The sequence below is a fragment of the Mauremys mutica genome, chromosome 3 (genome assembly GCF_020497125.1).
Source record: "Mauremys mutica isolate MM-2020 ecotype Southern chromosome 3, ASM2049712v1, whole genome shotgun sequence".
In the NCBI taxonomy this organism is placed as follows: domain Eukaryota; kingdom Metazoa; phylum Chordata; order Testudines; family Geoemydidae; genus Mauremys; species Mauremys mutica.
The window spans coordinates 116,606,109-116,629,139 of NC_059074.1; the positions used below are offsets into that span (position 1 = coordinate 116,606,109).

The 23,031-nt window shown below is 43.2% G+C and overlaps 1 protein-coding gene across 2 annotated transcripts in view; it reads right to left on the reverse strand.

Annotated features, from left to right (window-relative positions):
• Positions 1-5,471: 5,471 nt before the first annotated feature.
• CNKSR3 (CNKSR family member 3) overlaps positions 5,472-23,031 on the reverse strand; it is a 201,249-nt gene continuing 183,689 nt past the window's right edge. For both annotated transcript variants that reach the window (XM_045009409.1, XM_045009408.1), the window contains exons 9-13: positions 22,376-22,522; positions 14,781-14,905; positions 12,433-12,641; positions 11,873-11,962; positions 5,472-9,960 (exon numbers count right to left, since the gene is read on the reverse strand). In XM_045009409.1, the coding sequence (XP_044865344.1) occupies positions 9,662-9,960; positions 11,873-11,962; positions 12,433-12,641; positions 14,781-14,905; positions 22,376-22,522 (870 nt within the window). In that variant the 3' untranslated portion in view covers positions 5,472-9,661. The remainder of the gene's footprint in view (positions 9,961-11,872; positions 11,963-12,432; positions 12,642-14,780; positions 14,906-22,375; positions 22,523-23,031) is intronic.

Here is a 23,031-nt window from a genome sequence, read left to right on the forward strand (position 1 = left end):
AAAGCCACAGAGGAATGGTTTGAAGCCTATTAACCATTTAAAAAACAAAAAACCCTTCCTGACCAATCCCAAAGCCACAGCAGCTCTGCCTTCAGCTGGAATAGTCCATTGGGTTCACTAGACTCTCCAAGTGTGTTCTAGTTAGCGAGCTTTTCTTAACTACATTTCCTCTTACAGATCAGTCTTGAAGGATGACCATACTCACATGTGAAATGTTATTGCTCATTTACATTAAAAGAGTGATTGGTAACCAATTTACCAGTTCAGCCCCAGCCTAAACTGTTAGTGATTGCCATGTGATGGCTGGTTGACTTCAATCCAGTTCCCAAGGGGCAGATTTCCTCATTCCAAACCACCACTATTTGGCAAACTTGTGGCCTTATCAGAGGACAAGAATTGAACTACAATCTGACATTAGAGGGGGTCCTTCCAGGTCAGGAGTGAGATGTTTGTTTTGCTTCTGCCACTTCTGTGAATAAATAGCCTCAGGCTCCAGCATTAACTCACACACACATACACCCCTAAGAACAGACAAGTTCTTACAAAGAGATCGGTTTTACTGCATAAACTCCACCTGGGAATGAGGTGCTTGCATTCTTTCAAGGGATGATTGAGGTAATCCTGCAGGGAGTTGTAAAAAGGTATATTTACAGCTGTTCTAGGTCATGCTACAATGTGTCTCTCTCCCATTGGGCACAGAGCTGGAGAAAACTCAGGTCTGATTATTTTCTCTACTAAAAATATAATCCTCATTCTCCCCATCAGAGAAATAGCGTTGGCAGTCATCTCATGTCTAGTGCCTAACTAGACTAAAATATACACATCTTGCTTGGCTTGTGTGGTACATTGAGGACTGCGTTGGATCACCTCCAACAAAAGCCCTCTTGGCCACCATCTTTCTGGCACCACCTCCTATGGCCAAGAAAACCTACACCCATATTTACAAACTTCAGGGGCTGCCTCAGGACCCGGAAAGCCCTTCACCCTGCTCTTAAAGTGAGAGCTTGCCATTCCAAACTGTCCTCAGTACACCACAGCTCTGAAGAACGTTAGGTCAGCGATATTGTTATTGAAATTCAATCTTTTAGCTCTAGACTAAGTCCATAGTGACCAGAAGTAGCAATCACCTGCTGTTTGGTGCTCTAAAGAAATTAACTGATTTCCACTACATCTCAGGTGACAGGTATTCACTATCACCCAATGTTTTGAGTGTGCAAACAAGTCAACTACCCTGTAGTTCTATCTAATCTAATTGTCCCTTATTTCCTCCCTCAAAAAAGGTGAATGTGCCTATTACATGGTTCTCACAGTGCAGAGTTCTCACAGTGCAGCTTGCTGTGAGTTTTCTATTTAAAACTGATGCCGCACTGCAGGCAGTTGAGTTCCATGAGATTACACTTAAAAGTAAGCACTCTACTGCTCTTGTCATATATTTTACAGCTCAAGTCCTATGTACAGAGCTATATATAACCACTTTGAATGAGTATCAGAGGGGTAGCCGAAGAAGTGGGTATTCGAAGTGGGTATCCGAAGAAGTGGGTATTCACCCACGAAAGCTCATGCTGCAAAACGTCTGTTAGTCTATAAGGTGCCACAGGATTCTTTGCTGCTTCACTTTGAATGAGCGTCCCTGTTTCATATATTTTAACACCACACAAATCAGAAATAAGCCAATTGGGAAAGTAATCACTTTAGAACTTGTGTGGGTTTTCTTTCTAGATTTGGCACTATGTTGCTAAAATTGTGATAGAGAGAATATGGAGATATTTACTCTTAGCAGGCTAGAGCAGATCTTGGTCCCCTACCTTCCAAAATGTGTAACTAATTATTTTTGAGCACTCTTCCTACACTTAATGTTTTTAATGAATTCCCTGGCTTTTTTAAGCATTCTAGCCCATTATACAACTCAAAGGCTACACGAAGAAAAGAGCACATCCATACAATTGCACAGATCTTTTATTAGGTTCTGCATGGGCACAGCAAGTCTGATGCAGGATCAGGGCCAAAAAGAGGAAGGTAAAGCAGAGAGCCTTCCTTATTGTACAGAATCAAATAATCCAGCCAACGCTTCACTTCCATATCAGAGTATCTGATGCTGAAGTCATGCTCTGAGATGGTGTAAGCTTAGTTATGGAGAAAGATAAACAAGTACAAAAAAAATCTAGAAACCATGTGCAATAAGGCTGTTTAGAAGGTACATTTTGATGACTGATAGGTCCAGGGGTTGTTACCCTACTTAGATAAAAGGGAGGCAGGAGAACTCAAAGAGGACCTAGGATGAAAGTTGAACAGTTCTTAGGAAGGAATCCTAGCAGCAGCAAAACCAGAAAATAGGTGGGGGCTGAACTTACTATTGAATTCTTGGTTAAAACTGAAGCCCAGAATTGGGTTTAAATTGGACTCTATGCTGTGGATGTGAGTGTAGGACAGTAGAGGAAGGACACCTGCTCATTGCATGCAACAAAAAAACCCATCACTTTACAACTTGTACTTGAAAAACAAGTCACTTAAATCATATTCCCGCAGAGAGAAGTCCAGTCATTCCTCCAAATATAAAGCTGTCCAATTTTTACCATCTGCTTCCTGATTTGGCTGAGTTTTCGGTTTCATGTTGTATTCAATGAACACACAAGTCTACACAGAATAGTGTTTTAAAGCAAGTTTTGCTTAGTAAGAGGAAACATCTTGTTAATTTCCTTTAATCTTTGGTTTAAAGAAACTACACACACAAAATTTACCCTGTATGCGTGTCACTGGTGGGCAGCATTACAGACTGTCCTTATTCTACCAGTTCATTTATTTCACTTTAACTCTGCAGACTTCTATGGGCCTGGCTATCCCCCTCCACTGCTTTTGATGTAAACACTCCTGCAACTTCAATGTACAAGGCACACACACACACACACCACTCACTAATGCTAAAATTCAGTACACCAGCCTTTTTTGTGGCATGGTACCTGATTTGTCTAATGTTGTTCCATTAAAATGTGATGTTCCATCCCCCAGCATGATATTGCAAACAGATGCAGTGATTCTACACTGTTGTACCACAGCAGGCTAATAAATACTACCAGTTTCCTGTACATTTAGTATTTTTGCACACACAAAGGTCAACTGTTGCTGTATTCTTTAGTAAAATTAGTCTAGGTATTACTCACTAGCGTACGCGCAGCCTACGTACCAATAGTCAAACTCATGGCAGCCAAGCTCGTACTAACAGGCAAGCTTGAACTTGTATGTTTCCCAAGTTTTGTCCGGATCCCAAAAGCTGCAGAGCACCCACAATACTTGTTGCCATCAGTGGCCATTACATTTGCTCAGCACCTCTCAGGAAATATACTTAAGCTTGCAGCATGTGTGCAGTAAACCCATGAGAAACAAAAACATTCAGAAGTTTCCCTTTCTGAGTCAGAAACAGCTATTTGAATAAGGTGGGTGGTGTCAGAGATAATGCAAGGCTAAGAGAAAAACGTTAGTCACATAGACACACATACACACCAGACAATGAGGCTCCCTTCTCCAGCTGAGAACTAAGAAGGGAGAGGAATGTTTTGTATAAGTCACATTTTTAATACTTTTCCATGTTACAAACAAACAATGTTAAAAAGAGTTAGAACTTTTAACAAAGGCAGTCATGGTACAGAATAAACAATCCAGACTCTGCCATAATCTGGCCTTCATTGCTGCAGGTTCTTCTCTGTATTTTAAATCCTTCTAGCTAAACCAGTAGCTGCATTTGTTCTGTATCGTCTTGCTATCTGCTAAACATCAGCTAATTAATACCGAAGCTTGGGGTGGAGGTAGAGAGCTGTTCAAGTAAGACTTATCTTGTCTATTCTTTAATTTCTCATTGCCAGCGAAGGAAAATCAGATAGGGAAGTAACCACCAGATATACCTTGCTTGGGGCAATGATGATACACTATGCTATCTTCAAGTTCCTGCTCTTTTTATTCTGTGCATTTCCCCAGGAGTTGGTTTTTGGATTTGTCATTCATTTAATGCTCATGAAACGTGAGAGAGACTTGATATTAGCTTGAAAAAGATGTAGGGCTTGATTGTCATTTACACTAAGGCCCCTGGTACACGGTTCTACCAGTGTCAATAATACAGGTCACCAGTGTGTACCTTTCTCCTTCACAGCTCTGACAATCCCCCCCCAGTTATAGCCGGAACCAGCCCCTCTGCCACTCCAGTCCTCCTTCAGTACAGAGTTCCAGCTGTATGGCCATTTTTCAGGTATAAAAAGGTATTAAGGGTTAAATGTTCCCTGCCTTGGTGTGGGGGAGATCACTTGCACATGAATCATAGGCCAGGATACAAACAGAATGCTCTCAGAGCACCAACTGCAGCCTCTCCACATAGAGCGTGGGCTCACAGAACTGAAAGATGACCATGGGGCAACATGGCGTGCTTTCCTAGCAAAGCAGGTGTGGAGCCACAAGTTAACCATGTTCCTTGCACAAACTCCTGACCAGCTGCTTCCCCTACCCTTCCCCAAGGAAGCAAGAGCACAGCTACTGTGGGAAGCAAACACCTGGCCATGCTGCCCAAGAGATGGAAGAGCCTTAATCAGAGCAAAAAAAGGACAGGCGTTCAGAGGTTGGGCCTGGGATTTTCTCTAGATTCTTGGACTGAAGATGTTTTAATAGCTACACCTCTTTCCAGGGTTTTACTAGCCTCCTCTCCTGCACCCTGCCCACCGCCACGATGGGAAGGTTGTTGCCTCTCCTGTAACCCAACCCAGTTTGAAGCATTGTTCCCCTTGTTCTCCCTATTCAGCCTCTTCCCCATGTTGTAGAGGGACAAAATAGCTCTAGGAGAAGATACTTGCACCCTGAACCCAGGTCTCCGGAGGTAAAAAGTCTGTGCAGTAACACACTGCACTGTAGAACCCCAGCTCCCAGAAACACTTTTATGATATACACTAATAATTTAAAACTGGATCAGAAACTTTCAGTGATTGCTTTAAGTGTTAATTGTGTCCCTGGGCAGAAAATTAAGATTGGGTCCTCAAAAGGGTAGACCAGGTGCACCAAAGAGGGCCATGGTGGCAGACTGCCAGGAACCTGACTTGTCTAATTTACATACACTATCAAATATATAAAACATACACAACCATTATATTTGGTGATATGTCCAGCTTCTTTGATATGCTGTGTTCCTTATTAATTGGATTCACCAGCAATGAAAACAAAGAGCCAGTGTAGGCCGTTCACAAGGATGTCAGAGAACAGCAGTAAGTTTAGTCTGTTCTAAGATACAGAAAACCAACAGCAGGGTTGCGTTTTAGGTATCTCTGTGCTGGGCAGTTTATGCCTACAAACTGAAACCACTGGGCTGCTAAGATGTTAGTGTCTCTTTCCTTCTGCCTCTGCCAGCCCTACCTCAAAGGAAAACTCCCCAGATGCTCCCATGGAAAGAAAGATGGTGTAGCCTCCCCGTCTAAAAAAAAAAAAAGTACTGGATTGCCAAAGTCACCTCTATCAAGCCTGCAAAATGCCAGCTTCACAAAGAAAGCAATAGTACAAAAAGAGCTTGCAATCTGCGCTGAAACAAGGTAAGCAAAGCCTAGAGCTAAGAGACTTATTCCCCAAGAGAGGGGCAAGCTCAGGCAGCTTGGTCAAACACACATTAAAGCATGGTTGATAAGCATGTGCCTTTTGCAGCATCTGGAGCCAGTCCATCGTGCTCTGCTACCAGTGTATGCCTGTTGGTGCTTGTTAACCTTGGCAGACCTGATATGGGGTGATTTATTATTTCACAGCAGTTATGTTTAGGAAGAAGGTATTGCAGACTTGCTCTCAGAAAAGCAGTTTTCTTTGTGGTGGAATTGGCAGAGGCAGCTTCCTCCAACTCAGTTTCTTGCAGAACTGGGTTTTTTTATTGCATTCATTCTTTCCCCACCTTGTGCAGCTTCAGTGCTATTACAAGGTACAAGGCAGGTGAGGAAATATCTTTTATTGGACCACTTCTGTTGGAGAGAGAAGCTTTCAAGCTACACAGAGCTCATCCTCAGGTCTGCGAAAGGTATTAAGGACAGGTCTACACTTAAAACCCTCTATTGGTGCTGCTGCACCATTGTAGTGCTTTAATGAAGATGCTCCTATGCCAACAGGAGAGAGAGCTCTTATGTCAGCCTAGTTAATCCACCTCCCAGAGAGGGAGTAGCTACATCAATGAGAGAAGCCCTCCCTTTGACATAGCACTGTCTATACCAGGGGTTAGGTAGGTATAACTATGTTGCTCAGGGATATGGATTTTTCACACCCCTAAGTGACGTTGTTATACCGATGTAAGTCTCTGGTGGACACCATACCAAAAGTGTCACAGCTAAATACAAGGCTGAACAAATAGTTCAGCATCAGTAGTTAGCACGTTTTAAAGGAACCATTCAAGTTGAAGTGGCCCATTAACACCTCTGTGGTCATAGGACAGAAAAAGGGGGGTTAGTGGGTTACAAATTGTTGTCATCTGCCATAAATTCCGTGTCTTTAGTAGGACCATGATTTTAGCTATTAAAAGTGTCAGTCTCTGCCACAGCTCAGCAGGACTCGGGCTAAGCGGCTGTTTAATTGCAGTGCAGACATTTGGCCTCAGGCTGCAGCCCAAGCTCTGGGACCCTCCCACCTTGCAAGGTCCTAGAGCCCGGGCTCCAGCCCGAGCCCAGACGTCTGTGCTGCAAATTAACGGCCCCTTAGCCTGAGACCCATACGCTTCAGTCAGCTGGCACAAGCCAGCCGCAGGTTTTTAAATGTAGCGTAGACGTACACACAATCCCCTGTGATAATATGGAGGTCAGACTAGATGATCTAATGGCACCTTCTGGCCTTACATTTCATGATGTTTATGGAAAAAAATTTAAGGCCAAGAACCATATTTTAAGGTAGTTAGGTGTAAACATATGCAGATAGGGGCTAGTGGGGTTTTCTGAAGTGCCTAGGCACTAAATTCCCATTGAAATCAAAGGGAGGTCAAAATTGAAATAAATGGGAATCAGGTACCTACCTAGGCACTTGCGAAAACCTATTAGGTGCCTAGCTGCATCTATAGACACCTGAATAGCTTTACAAATCTGTCCCCTAGCATCAGTGTCACAGCACCTCTCACTGAGGGAATGAGCAATGCTGCTACAGCTGTGTGCGACATCACTTTTGGGTTGCTCCACCAAAGAGAAAGAAGCACGAGACTTGCAATATCATTTGTTTTTATTAAAAAGTCTGAAGCTATGTTTTATATGCAGTAAAGAGCAAGATTGAAAGTTTAGTTTTGCTTTGCAGCCTAACTTTAAAGAAAAGGCAGAGAGGAGGAAGAGGGAATAGCTGGGAGACAGATTTTTAGATTTCTAATATGGTTTGTCTGACGGGTGTGGAAGTGACCAAACTGTTATAATAGTGTTCAAAATATAGGGATGCTAACTGGCCAAATCAGATCAGTACAAACGCTGGAACAGAGTAAACTAAACCTAAGAGCCAAACTAGGGTTAAGAACCATTCTCAGCACAATTTAAAAGCCAGCGTAGATTAAGCTGTAATGGCTACCGAAGTTTTTACGAAGTTTGGCTAAATTAGAGCAAGCTTTTCTCACTATTCTTGTTAGACTGAGTGTGGCTTCCAGAGAATCAGACTGGATGAGCCACCATTACCAGACCCAGGAGGGGCAAAGTATTCTCTGGAGGCAACCCTGCAACAACAAAAAGCAGCACACATCTCTGATTCCACCCATCGGAACACACGTAGAGCCCTGTTCAAACAGGTGTACTTCTACAGACACCTTTAAGCCTATCAAACGTAGGCTATCAAAGGCAAGCAGAACTTGTATACTATGAATTACACTGACTTTAACAGCAGTTGTTGAATTGGACCACAGTTCAACAGCAGCCAGCATCGCCTACGTGCACAGGGCTGGACTACGTTGTAAGTGGCGTCTAACACACAGAGTTGGTTGCCTAGATCTATTTATACCAAAGCAAGTTTCTGCACTCAGCTCCGCCCCATCCACACAGGTGGAACTTGACTGAACTACAAGTGAGTTTGGCCTTGTCTGCACTACCAGTTCTGTCATGTTGAAAGTGAGGGTACTACTGCCCTACTCTCCATTATAACGTGGTATGGTCATGCCTATGAAGATGGGACCAAACTGTGTTATAACCGTGTTACAGAATGGTGTTACAGCTCTAGGGACAAATTCCACCCTAGTATAAATCACCATTGAAGTCAGAGTTGCACTAACTTACCAGAGAGCTGAATTTAACCACCTGGTCTCTAGAGGGCCATAACAGAGTTCCATACATAACATTTTCATAACATCAGCTTGGTCACACCTACATAGGCAAAACCATGCTATGTCATAACATAGTCAGGGCAGTACCCCAACATGCTAAAATCCATAGTACAGACAGACACTAAACTGTTTTTCCTTTCTTTAATGTAGATGGAACACAGGAGGCTCTGTCATTACTGCAAAATCACCCAATGCAGCATTTGGCTGTTGATTTAATGGAGAACATAACAGTTTTTTTGGCACTGGTTAATTAGTGCACAGTGCTGTAGATAGGAATATACAAACTACATATGGTTAAGAGTAAAAAAAATATACAGCTATATTTAACACTTAATTTAAACACTTTTTTTGCATACTAACAACCTCTTGTACATTCAGTTTTAAACAATGATTCTTTAATAACCATAATTTTACAAGCTTTTTCCCCTTTCCCAAATACCAGCTGCTACTTGAGACTTTTAAAGGTGAAAAACTGGAGCTACATTTAAAAATAGCCAGGTGTCTTACTAGTGTAACGTGTCACAGCATATTTTTCTTTCTGAAAACACATCTATCAGTTCAAAAACTGAACCACTGTAGAGGTTCCATAAAACCAACAGGGTTTGTTTTTATATGGATACTTTGGTTAACAGCAAATCATTCTTAAACAATGAAGGAAAAAATACATTTCTTTTACCACCTCTATAGATGCTCTTTCTTGGCATGTTGTAGCAATCCACATCTTCATGGATGAGCACTGCAGCAAATCAAAGAACACTCGTTTGCCTGTATGGAGATCTCAATAACTGGATTATAAACCAGGTTTAATATATTCCTAACACAGTTCTCTGGTTATCACAGAGAAGAAGCTACCTTTATTCCTTATAAAGTTAAAGCTGCAGCAGTACTTGCCACAACACCACATTATTATACAAAATAGATGTTTACCCTCTTGCCTTTCTGGTCAGGAGAACAGCTCTGGATTTTTGCTTAGCCCTACATATTCGGCAAGCCAGTAGGTTGTGCGGCATCAGAGCATTTTAGCAAATGAAGTGCCACTGGACCTCATTTTAATGCAACGATTGCTTCTGCACAGGTCATACAGATTTCAGACCAGATATGACCTCTGATTCACTGGAGCCTTACTTGTTTCCAGAGGAATGAATTCCCTCAACTTTGGGGCAGGAAAAAGAAACTAGACCTTTATCCCACTTCCATCTCACATTATCCAATCCTCTCCGTTCCAGTTTATTAGAGCCAAAAAAGGGGAGATGTGTACAACTCTCCAGGAATAGATCAACACACCAGTCACTATGTAATACTGTAGCTGAAAAGCAAGAAGTCTGACTGAGGAACAAAGGCACTTGGTAACAGAAGATGAGAACAAATTCTATCAAACAATCAGTGAGTCAACAGTTTAAGTCTTGTGATCCAACTGACCAGTAGCGAGGGCTCTGTGGAGGAAGATTTTGTGGGTGATGTAACAGAGAGTTTTTTAGCTCCTTCCTCCTGGAAAGGTATAGTCGCACTGTTATGAAGATCTGTGTTCACAAAGCACCTGCTGCCTCTGATGTAGTCTGCGCCCCTCACTAATTGCCTGTCAGCCACTGGCCTTGCAAAATGCTGCTGCGAGGAGGAACTTTCTTCAATGATTGGGGGTATCCTCTCATTACTGAAGTACCTGCAGAGGACATCTTCACCTGCAGTAAAACAGAAGGTGGAAATCATGTAGTTTTTGCCTCTAAAATTCATTAAGTAACAATCTTGCTTTTTTATAACTATTGAGAGGATCTCAAGGCATGATACAAATATCAATTAAGGAACAAAGTGTGCTTATGAGGTGAATAAATATTATTCCCATTTTACAGATGGGTAAATTGAAGTCTATAGAGGTTTCAAGTGACTTTCCCATGCTTAGACCATGAAGTCAATGGCAGAACCTGGGAGAGCTGGTATCCAACCACCTGCCCTATCTGTGCACACTTAGCCAATAAAGAGGTATTTTTGGCAAGATGGCAAGGATATTCAATACCCAAAACAAAATAAAATTGATAAGCACGGAACAGTGTCTGAAGGTTAAGTGGAAGACTCAAACAGGGCAGACCTGCTGTAAAGCAACATTTCACATGAGTTAGTACCATGATGATGCATGTTAGGTGAACGAAATAATATTGTTTTCATACTGTTGAATGACAAGTTGAACATGCACCTACTCCTGACTTGCTATAACCCTCTTAAAGCCACAATATTTTGTTTGGACCCTTGAAATCAAATATTTTGAAGATATAAATTTAAGCTCTTTATTTCTGATTGTACATTTATATTGTACTAACAGTTCAGGTACATTCTAAAACCTCCTAAAATCGAAACAAAAAGCAGCCCTGCCACCTGCTGATCATTCTGTTGGATAGGCTAATTAGTCAGTTTTCAGCATTTTGCAAACCTCAAATGAGCTTCTTTATATTGCAATGACTTTTCTTGGAAATGCACATAGACTTCTGTAACTGACTTCAAGACCAGGTAACAATGTTCATCCTGTCTGCTTTCTTATTCTGCACAGGTTCTTATACAACCCCTATCACTACAGTACCTGAACTTTGGAGAAACAATAGGAATCATGCTAAATTAACACATGAACCAGAAGCTAATATCCAACATCATCATACTAAGTTTCTCTCCCATTCTGTGTATGCTGCTTTAGGATCCATCACCTCCTAAATTGACCCCAAAGTGCCAAGCAGGTCAAGCCCTAATGCTTAATCACTAGTCAGTTTGCCAGCATGAGTATATGTTAAAAAACAATTGGATCTTCTCCTGGCTTCATTTTAAAAAATTTGTTCAAATGGGACCATGTCCCATTAGCAACAAAAAACCTGGATCCAAAATTTTGGAAGAGTCCTTTGTTTTGGATTTCTTACCTTGACAGTTGCTGAGGCTTGAATTGGCATTTCCAGAGGAAGTGCTTCTAGTCTGTCTGACAATGGTGCACTGTCTCTCCTGAGATAAGCATTGTCTATAGCACTCCTGCTTTCTCTCCCTTTCCTTTCGCCTGGTCTCCTCTCTCTGCAATCACTTGGCTAAGTCATCCCCTCATCCCAACCACTTTCTAAGAGCTTCAAGCTTCTAGTGCTCGACACTAGCAGCAGTTGTAGTGGGGATAATTCCTGGAAAGCTCCGCTTCTAGTTTGCTTCAAAACCAGCCCCTACTTCAGATTGAACAAACAGAAAAGCTCCGATCAAGAAACAGCTTAATCCTCAACATTCACGGGACAGATGTGGGAGGGACAGGAAGGGCATGTATGAAATGGAACAGCTGTTAGTAGAAAGCAGAAACAAATACAAGTACAGATCTGCCCTAATCAGTCCAACCCACCACAAATGCTTAAGTCAACTGAAAGACAGAACAATAAAGGTTTTGGTCTCAATGCAAAGTAAGCCTGAGTTGTCCAACCACTGCCTTGTGCTAGTAATACTTATTAAAAGCATAAAACAGTGATATCAGTGCTGAACATCTATCTGCAAACAACAATCCTTTATTCCTAAATTTAAGATTTTTTCTATCTAATTCATCCCCTGACAGAAGGAAGTTTTTGTTTGTTTTAATAGTCTTGCCTTTTCTCCCTGGTGCTCGGGGCCTCAAGAAAGGATCTGCAGCTCCCAGCCAGCTCCCATCTGCAGGCATCGACAGAGGGCGAGGTTTTCCTAAGGGCAACATGGAGGTTATAAGAGGAATGTACCATTAAGTTTAGGGGAACATTATCTCATCTCTATTTATCTCATCACAGTATTGTGGGAACACAAATTATTTCAAGACACTTTGCTTATAAAACAAGGAAGCATTATGAGGAGATCTGACAGCCACACAAAATGCTTATCTCCAATTCTACTAAAAATGACCACCAAAAGTTACAACCAATGCACAAATGAGAAACCAAAATCTGATCTCATCCAGTGGGGCTTTGATGCCAGTCATTAAAGTAATGAACAAAGGGTTTAATTTTAGTGAAATGAATAAGTGGTTTCAAAAACTTAGAATTTTGTTGTTTATGTTTTCCTCAGATTATCTTTAAACTTCAGCCAGCAGTTCTCTCACACTCACACTCATTTTTTCTCCACACTCTCTGAAGCATTTAAATCCTGAATAGCAACTATAAAAACAGGCATGAACTCACCATAAGACTGTGTTTTTTCCCTCATCTTTGTTGGCAGTATATTTGCTTCCATGGAATACCCAGGCAACTGATCAGAATCCGCAATAGTAAACCTTCGCCTTCGGCTTTCCTGATCGAGGAAAGAATTAGGAGACTCTGCACCCTTGGAGCCAGGTAATGGCGGCTTAGGTTTATTACCTCCTCCATAAACGAGACTCTCCTTCTCATCCCTGAAAGGACATTTGCCTCAATTAGCAACGTGAAAGATATTTTAGTACTGCAGTCATGAGTCCAGAATGATTATTTTAGCTGATAATCATGCTTCTTTCAACTAACTGCTGTACAAATAAAGTCCCAAGAACTTGCAGAAAATGCAGCATGTTTAGAGAGGGAAGACTTCATTAAACATAATTTATCAAGGAGGAAAAAGTTACTCCCTCCAAAAAAATTCAGTGATGAGCTAGTAGTTTAACACATGTAAAACATAGCCGTTTCCTTATAAACGGCTACAGACAAAACTTTAGGGACCAGAACTGAAAGTTCTATCCTGAAGACAACAGGGCCCTCATCCTCTAGTGGTCAAACATACAGAGCAGATGAAGTACTTTGGATACTGTGGTTCTCTTGTGAACGCATTAAAATTATTTGAAGGGAAAAGTGCAGGTTAAAATAATGATGATCTTAATTTTTTTTTTTTCAGTTTCAGGTGTGTATCCTTATTTGCAAGGTTTGGCATTTCAGTCATTACAAATGATGCTCCCATTAGCTAATATATCACCTTCCCTGCCCACTTACCAAAGTATGATTATCTTAGAGTTTTTAATTATTTAAAAAAAAAATACTCCAGTTAGATTTTTACATGTTCTAGGGTGGTTTCTGCATGAACTTCTCTTCCTAGTGTGACCATATGTTCATGAAAACCAGAAGCACCTGTTTAATTCTAAAAATAAAAATAAAAAATAAATAAATAAACCAAACACACCCCCCCCCAGCTGTGATCTGACCCACTTTTTACACCCACTATTATATGACCATCTGAAGGAGCTGCCAACCAGCTGAGCCATTAAACTGACAGCAGGCTCTGAGTACATATGCACCTTAAGGCCCCCAAACCCTCATTCATATAATTCCAGACCTATCCAGACTTCCAGGAGGCCCAAGAGCCACATGTACAGTCATATCTACAGGGATTCAAAGACAGAGACACATAGAACTGAAGCGAGTGTCTAGCCTACAGAGAGCTCAGCTATGTCACCACCATATGCAAGAGGCAACTGAGTCACACTGGGCAAATGCCCATGGTTCTCTTCACTCTAAGGGTGAGAGGAGAGAAATGACAACAGCATAGAAAATACAAAAAAAATACAAAAAAAAGCTGCCAAAAGCTTCCCATGTTTACTTCCTTAAGGGAACAAAACTAGCACACAATTATCCACTACCTTTCCCTGCCCTCTCCATCCCCTAACTCCAACTCTATCCTTACAAACACTCATTCAAGGTGCAGGCAGTTGGGCTTAGATTTGCTATTCTGGTCCCAAAAAACCTTATAGCTGTTTAAAAATGCTAGTCAAAGCATATCTAGTCTGACAAATTTTAGAACTGAAGACCAACGTTTTAAAAACCCGAGCATCTCAGTCAGGCTGCTAAATACTTATTTATTTATGTACGTTTACGTTTCATATTTATGTACAGGTGACCTGACTTTCAGAAGTGCTGAGCACCCAGCAACTTCTCAGGAGTATTACCATGGGAGACTAGGTAGGTCAGATCACCAATGATTTGGGAACAGCCTAAAGCTAGCATGATCTCCACCGCCTGATCGATCTCTCTCTCTCTCTCATGTGACTAAGTCTGAATTTTATTATGGATTTAGATCGTCAAAGACAAAAATACAGCCTGCCAACTGACACTTTCACTCTGCCTAGAATACTCCTGAGTTTTAGGGTTCTTCGTGTCTAACAAATTTAAAACCGGTTGTTTTCCAACCATAAAATTCTTCCAAGTAGTTACTGAAGCTGATAAGAACAGAACATTGGAAAAAAAGTATGTCATGAAAAGGATTAAATATGGCTATATTTTTGCTACTCAGTGGTTTTTCACATGGTATAATAGCATCCGTTAATGTTTTTTGGGCAATTCTGCTCTATGTTGCATACAGTGATTTTCTAAAACTGTACGCAACTGTTTTCTCCAACAATAAGAAGTACTGTTATACTTTTAGTGGCTTATGCATTTACTAAACTCAGAGAAAATCTGCAAGATCTGCAATTTCCTCAAGATAATTTGCGCAGAGTTTTGCAGGCAGGCCAGCACAGAGAAGTCTGATAAAAAGGAGCTTTTTGTTCAGTAGTGCATGCGTATCTGCATACCGAGGAGAATATGGAACGGCTGGTGGTGGAGGTATATAGAGGTCCAGGATGGCTGGCTTCTCTTTCTTCATCGAGGTATCCATGGTGCTTTCTGGTGACTGAGTTGTAGTTGGTGGAGGACTGGTCTGAAATTAAATTATTAAAATAAATTAAATAAATGGAGATATCCTATCTCCTAGAACTGGAAGAGACCTTGAAAGGTCATTGAGTCCAGCCCCCTGCCTTCACTAGCAGGACCAAGTACTGATTTTGCCCCAGATCCCTAAGCGGCCCCCTCAAGGATTGAACTCACAACACTGGGTTTAGCAGGCCAATGCTCAAATCACTGAGCTATCCCCTCCCCTCTTTTAAAGCAATAAAATACCTGTAAGATATTTTAGAAATTATCTTCTCCAGCATCTCCTACCACCCACCAGAAGAAGCCTGATCATCAGAGTTACTATATTTTACCCACTGTGAAATTCACTGTTGAAACAGACTATTCAATGTGAACATGAGATTATAGAAGTTATTGCTGATGTAGGGACTGTGATGGATGTCTTCAGTATGCTGAAGAAATATTTCATTCAACCCATTGCCATGGTTGAACAATTTACCCTATATCTAAGGGGCATGGATGAGAGCAAGATATCAGACAATGTTGCTAACACTGAGGTAATGTTGTTAGGGTAGAGGAAGAAAAGCATGGACTATATTTGCCCCACGATTTGGAAGGTTTGCCCTGCCACCTCTTACTCAGTTTCGCAACTTCCTAGTGCAGCAGAGATTACAAGGAGTGTTAATCTTTGCTTGTATCCTTTACTTTCAAATGAAGACCTTTCCACAGCTATCCATGATTTTGTCACCTTGTGGTTAGATCAATAGTACCCATTTTACATAAAGCTACACCTTGAAACCCACATTGCTAGTGCACCAAGTGATTGCTCATTTATCAAGTGGTATTTTCCAAAGGGATAAATATAAAAGCTGCACCAGTTGATTTCTCTGTGAAGTTTCAGATTGACCTAGAAAGCCAACAAATGGTTTGGCTTCTGACTACCACTGAGACCACCTCTCCCTCTTTGTGATACCACAACAAGAAAAAGTTACTTAGTGTAACTGTTTTTGAGATGTAATGCAGACGTATATTCCACGTAAGGGTGTGCGCACCCAGCATGCTGAGCCAGACACTCTTGCCTAGCAGTACCCATAGGGGGTGGCACTTGAGCCTTGTGACTGTGGCCCAAAGCCTGGCTATATGAGGCAGCACACCCCTACCCCGCTCAGTTCCGTCATACCAAAAGCCCATGAGGAGACTCCGATGCAGGCTGGACAGAGAGCAGGTCGTGGAATACACATCTGCATCATGAAAAACCAGTGACATTAAGTAACCGTTTCTTCTTCTTCTTGGAGTAGATGTCAACATGTAATCTACATAGGCGGCTCAGAAGTAATATGCCTCATATAGCCCAATCTGGAGGCGGGGCTCGAAGTCTACTGAAATAGAGATCACAGGATTGCCCTTCTGAGGTGTGCATCTGCTCTGGAAGATGTGATATTAGCATAATGGTCTGTAAACATACCTATGAGTGACCACTAGGCTGCCCTGCAAGCGTCCAGTCTGGAAAATGTCACTGAGGAATGCTATGGATGTCACTTGCGCTCTCGTGGACCGCTGACGAGGCATAGTCGATGCCAGCTCAGACAGTCTTGTTACAGGATATCCATCTAGAGATGGTCTGTGCAGAGACTACTCCCCCCTTCATGCGTGCGCATATGACATAAAATGGCTTAGTCCTGTCTAGATAGAAGGCTAGACATCACCTGACATCCAGAGTATGGAGGCACTGTTCTTCCAGGGAAGAGTGCAGTTTAGGGAAAAACACAGGTAAATACAATCGGCTGAGTCAGATGAAAGAGACCACCTTGGATAAAAAACTTTGGGTGTGGTCACAGCATTACCTTACCCATCAAAAACTGAGTGTAAGGCAACTCCGCCATTAGGACCTGTGAGTCACATAGCCTTTGCTTCAGCAAGAAGCATAACAGGAATACAATTTTCTGAGACAGGAGGGGAAGTGGATAGGATACAAGGGGCTCAAATGGAGAGCCCATCAGAGCCGACAGAACCATGTTTAGGTCCAACAACGGAATTGGCTCTTGGACCAAAGGATGCAAGTGGAGAAGCTCCTTCAGAAATCACCACCATGGCATTAGGGAAAAAAAACAAACCTTCCCTTGAATAGAGGGATGGAACACTGATATTGCTGCCAAATGCACTCTCAGTGAACTGAGCACATGGGTTGATTTCTGAAGATGTAACGGGTACGCTAAGATGCCCTGGATGGAAGCCCCTGTTGGTTGGATCCAATGGGCTAAGGACCACACCAAGAACCTCTTCCATTTCGCTAAGTAGGCCATCCTAGTGGAGGACTTCCTCCTACTTTTGACTAGGCTTGTTGGACAGCCTCTTAACACTGCTCTTCCTCGTCATTCAGCCATGGCATAATATGCAGGGAGCTGATCACAGGATGCAGGGTCCGGCTGTGGTTCTGAGTGACAAGGTCAGGATGGAGACAAAGGGAGTGGGAAGTTGAATTAACAGAGCAAGGAGATCTGAGAAACAGCACTGTCTGAGCTGTGCTGGAGCAATGAGGATGAGCTTGGCCCAATCCACCTTAAGCTTGAGGGTGGACCTGAGGAATGACCAAAATAGGTATAAAGACATACAGAAGAGTTGTCCAACAGCTGCAGTGGAAGGTATTTGAGAGAGAGCATGCGCTGAGGCCCCCGTCAAGAGCAGAATAGTAGAACTTTGTTTTCCCTTCTTGCAAACAGGTCGATCGCGGGGATGCCCCATGTTGCAAAGACAACCTGGAAGACACTCTCCTTCAGAGAGTACTCATGGCTAAGGGGAAAAAACCCTGCTGAGGTGGTCCACAAGACAATTTTGCACTCCCAACAAGTGGACTGCTACCATAGTGATGTGTTCTTCAATACAAAATTGACACAAGTTGATCCCTAGAGAAAGAGTAACATGGAATGCGCTTCCACCTTGTTTGTTCACATATTACGTCACAATGGTATTGTTGGTGAGTAATTGAACCACTGAGTGTCTGATGTGGTCCTGGAAGGCACGACACGTATTGTAGATGGCCCAAAAGTTCCAACACGTTGTTACGGAGTGAGGCTTCCTGTCCTGACCACAGACCCTGCACCCTCAATGAGTCCAGATGTCCACCCCTCCCTCCCCCAATCCAGAAGGAAACCACTGACTTGGCTGGCAATGGACAAGCAAAGGAGACTCCTTGGCACACATTGAGCGGGGACTCCCACCAGCACAAGGAATCTAGGACTACTGAAAGACGGTGAACCAACCTATCCAGAATATGCAGAGCAGGGTGGTAAACTATCCTGAGCCACATCTGAAGGGGGCGAAGGCACAGCCTGACAAACTGGACCACTTGCGTGCAAGCAGACACATGACCCAACAGGCTCAGACACATGCGGACTGTCACGGAGGCCTGAGATTGCAGACTGAGTCAGAGCCGTTGAAATCCCTGGAAGCAGTTAGCTGGCAGGAACGCCCTTGACCTCAAAATCTAAGGCCCCAGTGAATTTGATTTTTTTAGTAGAAGCCAAGGTTGACTTTGTGGTGTTTAAAATGAGTCCAGGATGGTCAAACAAACACTATGTGGTGTCTATGTGGGCTAGAACCTCCTCTCTGGAGCCACCTGTGAGTAACCAGTCATCGAGGTACAGGAAGTTGTGGATTCCCTTTCTCCTGAGATATGCCATGACCACCACCATGCATTTGGTAAAGACTCGAGGGTCAGAAGAGACACCAAACGGGAGAACCATATACTGAAAGTAACATTCTCCTATTACAAAACAGAGAAATCTCCTGTGCCTCGGCAGAGTTGCCACATGAACATGCACGTCCTGAAGGCAGAGCAGCGTACCAGTTGTTTTGAGACAGCACGGGGAGGATAGCCAATAGAATGGCCATGCGGAATCTCATGTACTTGATGAATTTGTTGAGGCCGTGAAGGTTGAAAATGGGTCTCATCCTGCCCTTCGGTTTCAGTATCAGGAAATACCGGGAGAAAAAAAGCTGTGGCCCAGTGTTCCTGCAGAACTTCCTCTACTGCTCCTAATGTCAGAGAGCTGACCAGCTTGATGAGCAGTATCTTGTGAGAGGGGTCCCTGAAGAGAGATGGAGGGGTTGGGGATGGAGGCAGGGGTGGGAAGAGTCAGGCAGAAACAGAACCCCTCAAATCCTGCTTGGGGACAAAATAGCACTTTTCCATATACTAAGCCACCAGTGATACGAAGGCAGGTGTACTCCAGAGGTGTCTCGCTGGCACGAGGAGTGCATTAATCGGGAGGGCCACTCTCATAGGGAAGTTGGACTGTAGAATATCTACTAGTTTGTGTGTATTCTCCTGGAGATCAAGGGATGAGGCTACACAGCATAAAAGTCCTCCAGAACCAAGCAGCACAGCGTACTCCAGCAATGAGGATGAGGGTCTTGGCTGAGTGACAAACCTCTCTTACTCCCAGGAAGGTGTACCCAGGAGGGAAGGAGGACTCTGGAGGTTCTATTGGGAGGAAGATTGCCAATGCCTAGACTTGCGGCTGATCTGCAGTCACTATTGTTGACCTGGCAGGTGTCTTCAGCTTTGAACAGGACAAGGAATGAGATCACTGCGAATGAGGAGCATCCCACTGAGTCCAAGAAGGTCACGGATACATATATATGATATGATATTGGTGGCCAGTAGGAGCAAGACCTGGGAAATTCTTCCCAGCCTGGACATATGCCAACCCTGGGAGTCATATTGGTCCATTGGTGGCCCTCGGAGCTCATCATGTGATGCAGAGCAAGAAGATGATGAAGCTGCCTCAGAATCAGAAAAGCCCCAAGATCTCGGAGACATGGGAGGAGTGATGCCCAAGGGAGCCAACAGGCAGTCCAATTCATCCATCATCCAGAAGAAGAAAGGAATTCGTGCCCCTGGTGAAGGCCGAGTAAGTTGGTGCCGCAGGCAGTGTTGGTCCGGGTGCAAACACTGGTACCACAGCACCCAAGTGCCTTGACGTCGAGGGTGGTGAGAGCCACCATGGGAGTATCTGCAATGTTGAATGTAACAGGGCCGAAGATGGTCCCAGTGCAGAGGTCCCCCGTATGGATTCTGATCCAGGTGCTGGAACAATTTTTATAATGGAGGTGCTGAGAGCCAGTGAACCAAACTGTAAACCCTGTATATGATGGAAACCTTCGAGCCGGGTGTGTGGCAGCATCCCCAGTTCCAGCACTGGCTCTATCCCCATCATGGGAAGGGGAGCGTCTGGATGCGGTGCTGACAGACACAAGGATTCAGTGGCTCACTCCATCAGAGGGGATGTAGGTGATGCAGCCCTGGGAAAGTCCTGGACCAAAAGGCAGAGTAGGTCCGTGGCTGCCTGGTATGCCGACAAAATGGACACCGTGAGTACTGGCACTCTCTTGTCAGTACTGGACTCAATGGACGCCCAGAGGCCGGAACCAGACCAGATGGTACAGGGTTTCTGCCCTTCCCACTTGGTACCAGAGAAGGGTCAGAGGTACCCGTGCCATCCCGCATGCCAGAAGTGGTGCCGGGCCAGATCGCTCTTTTCCTGGTGGAGGCAGAGGAGTCGTCTCGCGACCTAGAGCTGTCCCAATTGGTCTTATGAGATCTCTTCATTGGCACTGATGATGGAGAATGGCTCCTCTGCCTCTTTGGAGAGGCGCCTGCCCTGGAACCAGAGGTGGCAGCACTCTCCACGCACAAGGATGATCTTCAGCCCAAGGAGGACCTCAGTACCAGAACAGGCTACATGACCTGTTCGAGGAAGTGCTGCTTGATGTGACAGTCTCACACCACCTGAGTCCACTTCTACAGATTGCACAATGCTCTTTGAGGTGAGCCTCACTGAGACACACAAAGGACAGTGTTCAAACCTCAGTAAGGGCTTCACCAGGGACACAATCTAGCAATTAACTAACTAACTAGGCTAAAACTTAATGAGAGGTTGAGAGTCTACAACCACACAGAGCTCTGACTCCATCCAATGGCAGTGAGAAGGAACGGGGGGGGGGGGGGAGGGGGGAGGGGTCAGGGCAACGGCATCTCATATAACCGGGGAGGGGCCACAGCCACGAGGCATGACCACCGCCCCTCTACGGGTACTTCTAAGAAGAAGTCTCCAGCTCCAGCATGATGGGCACAGACACACCTAAATGGAATAAACCTCTGCATCTACTTGAACTGTGATCAGCTGACGCACTCAAGCTAAGAGGCCCTGGTTTAACAAGACAGGCTGCAGGAGGGGCCAGACAGTCTCAGAATCTCCTAAGCTTTGAAGTAAACTTCTCTCCCTGTGATCTGCCAGACCCTGGATTTGATGTCCTTAAGGGGAAAGCTTCAAATTATTTTCTCTCTCTTTCAGGGGAGAGGGAGAATGAGGAAGGAGACTATCTGGTTCTTCTTATAACCTGTCACCATAGCACTCAAGTGCCTGAAACGGAGGGTGTGCTAGAGAGAACATGGTGTGGGGGGGAGAGGGGTTAGTTTTGGACACTGGGGCAGAGTTTGTATATTGGATAGATTTGTTTATTAGTATTTTGTATATGCAGCCAGATCTTTGGATAGTCACATTTTAAATGACTCTGTACTATAAATAGTGTACACATTGTAAACCATGTAAAATAATGCTGCTCAAAGTGCACAGGTGTAACCTGATAGTCTCATTCAAAAGTAGTAGAGAAATCAGATTTACAGCTTTCTGGAGCATGCATGCACATACACACACCCTTCAAGCACTCCAGATAGCCATCTATACACTTTGTTGAGAAACAACTACCCCCATAGCTATATAGGGATCTTGTGCCAGAACAGAGGCTGGATCAAAGGAAAAAACAGTACCTGTAGTCATAGGTAATTTATTAGATGAGAATGTAATTAATTGTCTCTTCCTGTAGCTGTTAAACAAATTGCTTTCTGCTACAACGTGCTGTCCTCCAAAACTAGACTTTGAAGTTATTAACCCCTGTTCCTCCCCCACCCATTACCCCTTTTCTGGCTTTCTCAACATCCAAATCAATCAAGAAGCTCACTCCCTTTTCTTTCAGTGCTTGAACTATTTTTCCTTCTGCAGACTAAAAAGGAAGTATACATTGGATAGCATTAGTTTATCCAGCAAAAATAATCTCGTATCAGTTCTCCAAACCAATCTCAGTATTTATTGTTTACTTACAAAATTCATCAGTGCAGATTATCAGCCTTTCAGCCTCAAATGTTTTTTTTCCTAAAATCAGTGCCTTGATAACTTGGATTATGAAAGCCAACGTTAAATACTCATTGTTTTGGAATGTTAGATGAGATTATTTGGCTAAAAAAGGACCCCTTCTCATTTCAACTTTGATCCAAAAGGGACAGCCACTTCACGATGAACACCTCCAAAACTCCAGATATATGGTCACATTGGCTGATGATGTCAGATATTAAAGAATAAATTATCTTGGGGAGGATTTTAAGTAATTCATATCCAACCATTAACGTATAAACACAATTCTTCCGTCAGTGTATCACCTGTACAAGTGGTGGTTTCCAGCGTAGGTTCTTCAGTGGGGCTGGAGTAAAATTAAAAGAGCCTGTAGGACGTTTCTTAAGTAGCAATTTAACTCCAGAAGGATTCTCTCGCAACTTTCCCACAAGGTTTTTTAGTTGCCATCCCACCTTAAAAAGAATAAAAAGTACCTCTTACATTCATTCAAAATGAACAGAATATAACCAGGTCAGACTGTTTCTCTCAAACACCACAAATGAACACACAAAAAATAGAAGACACCCACTGAAGCAGCCGAAAAGGGTACAAAACTTGAAACGCTAACTTTTCTTTAGGACATCTCTCAAAAATGTACCACAATTATTTCAAGTGCACGTCATGTGATAGGTCAGGCCCCAGTCCAGCATGGGCTTATGCATATTCAACTTCGAACACATGAGCAGTCACACTGAATTACTCCAATATATTTATACCTAATCTTTAATGCCATTGAGTTCTATGGGTCTGCTCTTGTGTGTGAAGTTAAATGCAAACGTGACTGTTTATGGGACAGGGAACTTAAAATGATGGGGGAGAGGGAGAATCTCTCAACTCTCCGAGGGGCTAAAAGGTATTTGCCAAAAAAAAAATTTAATTAAAAATACAAACTTTTTAAACATACACAAATGCAACATTTCAC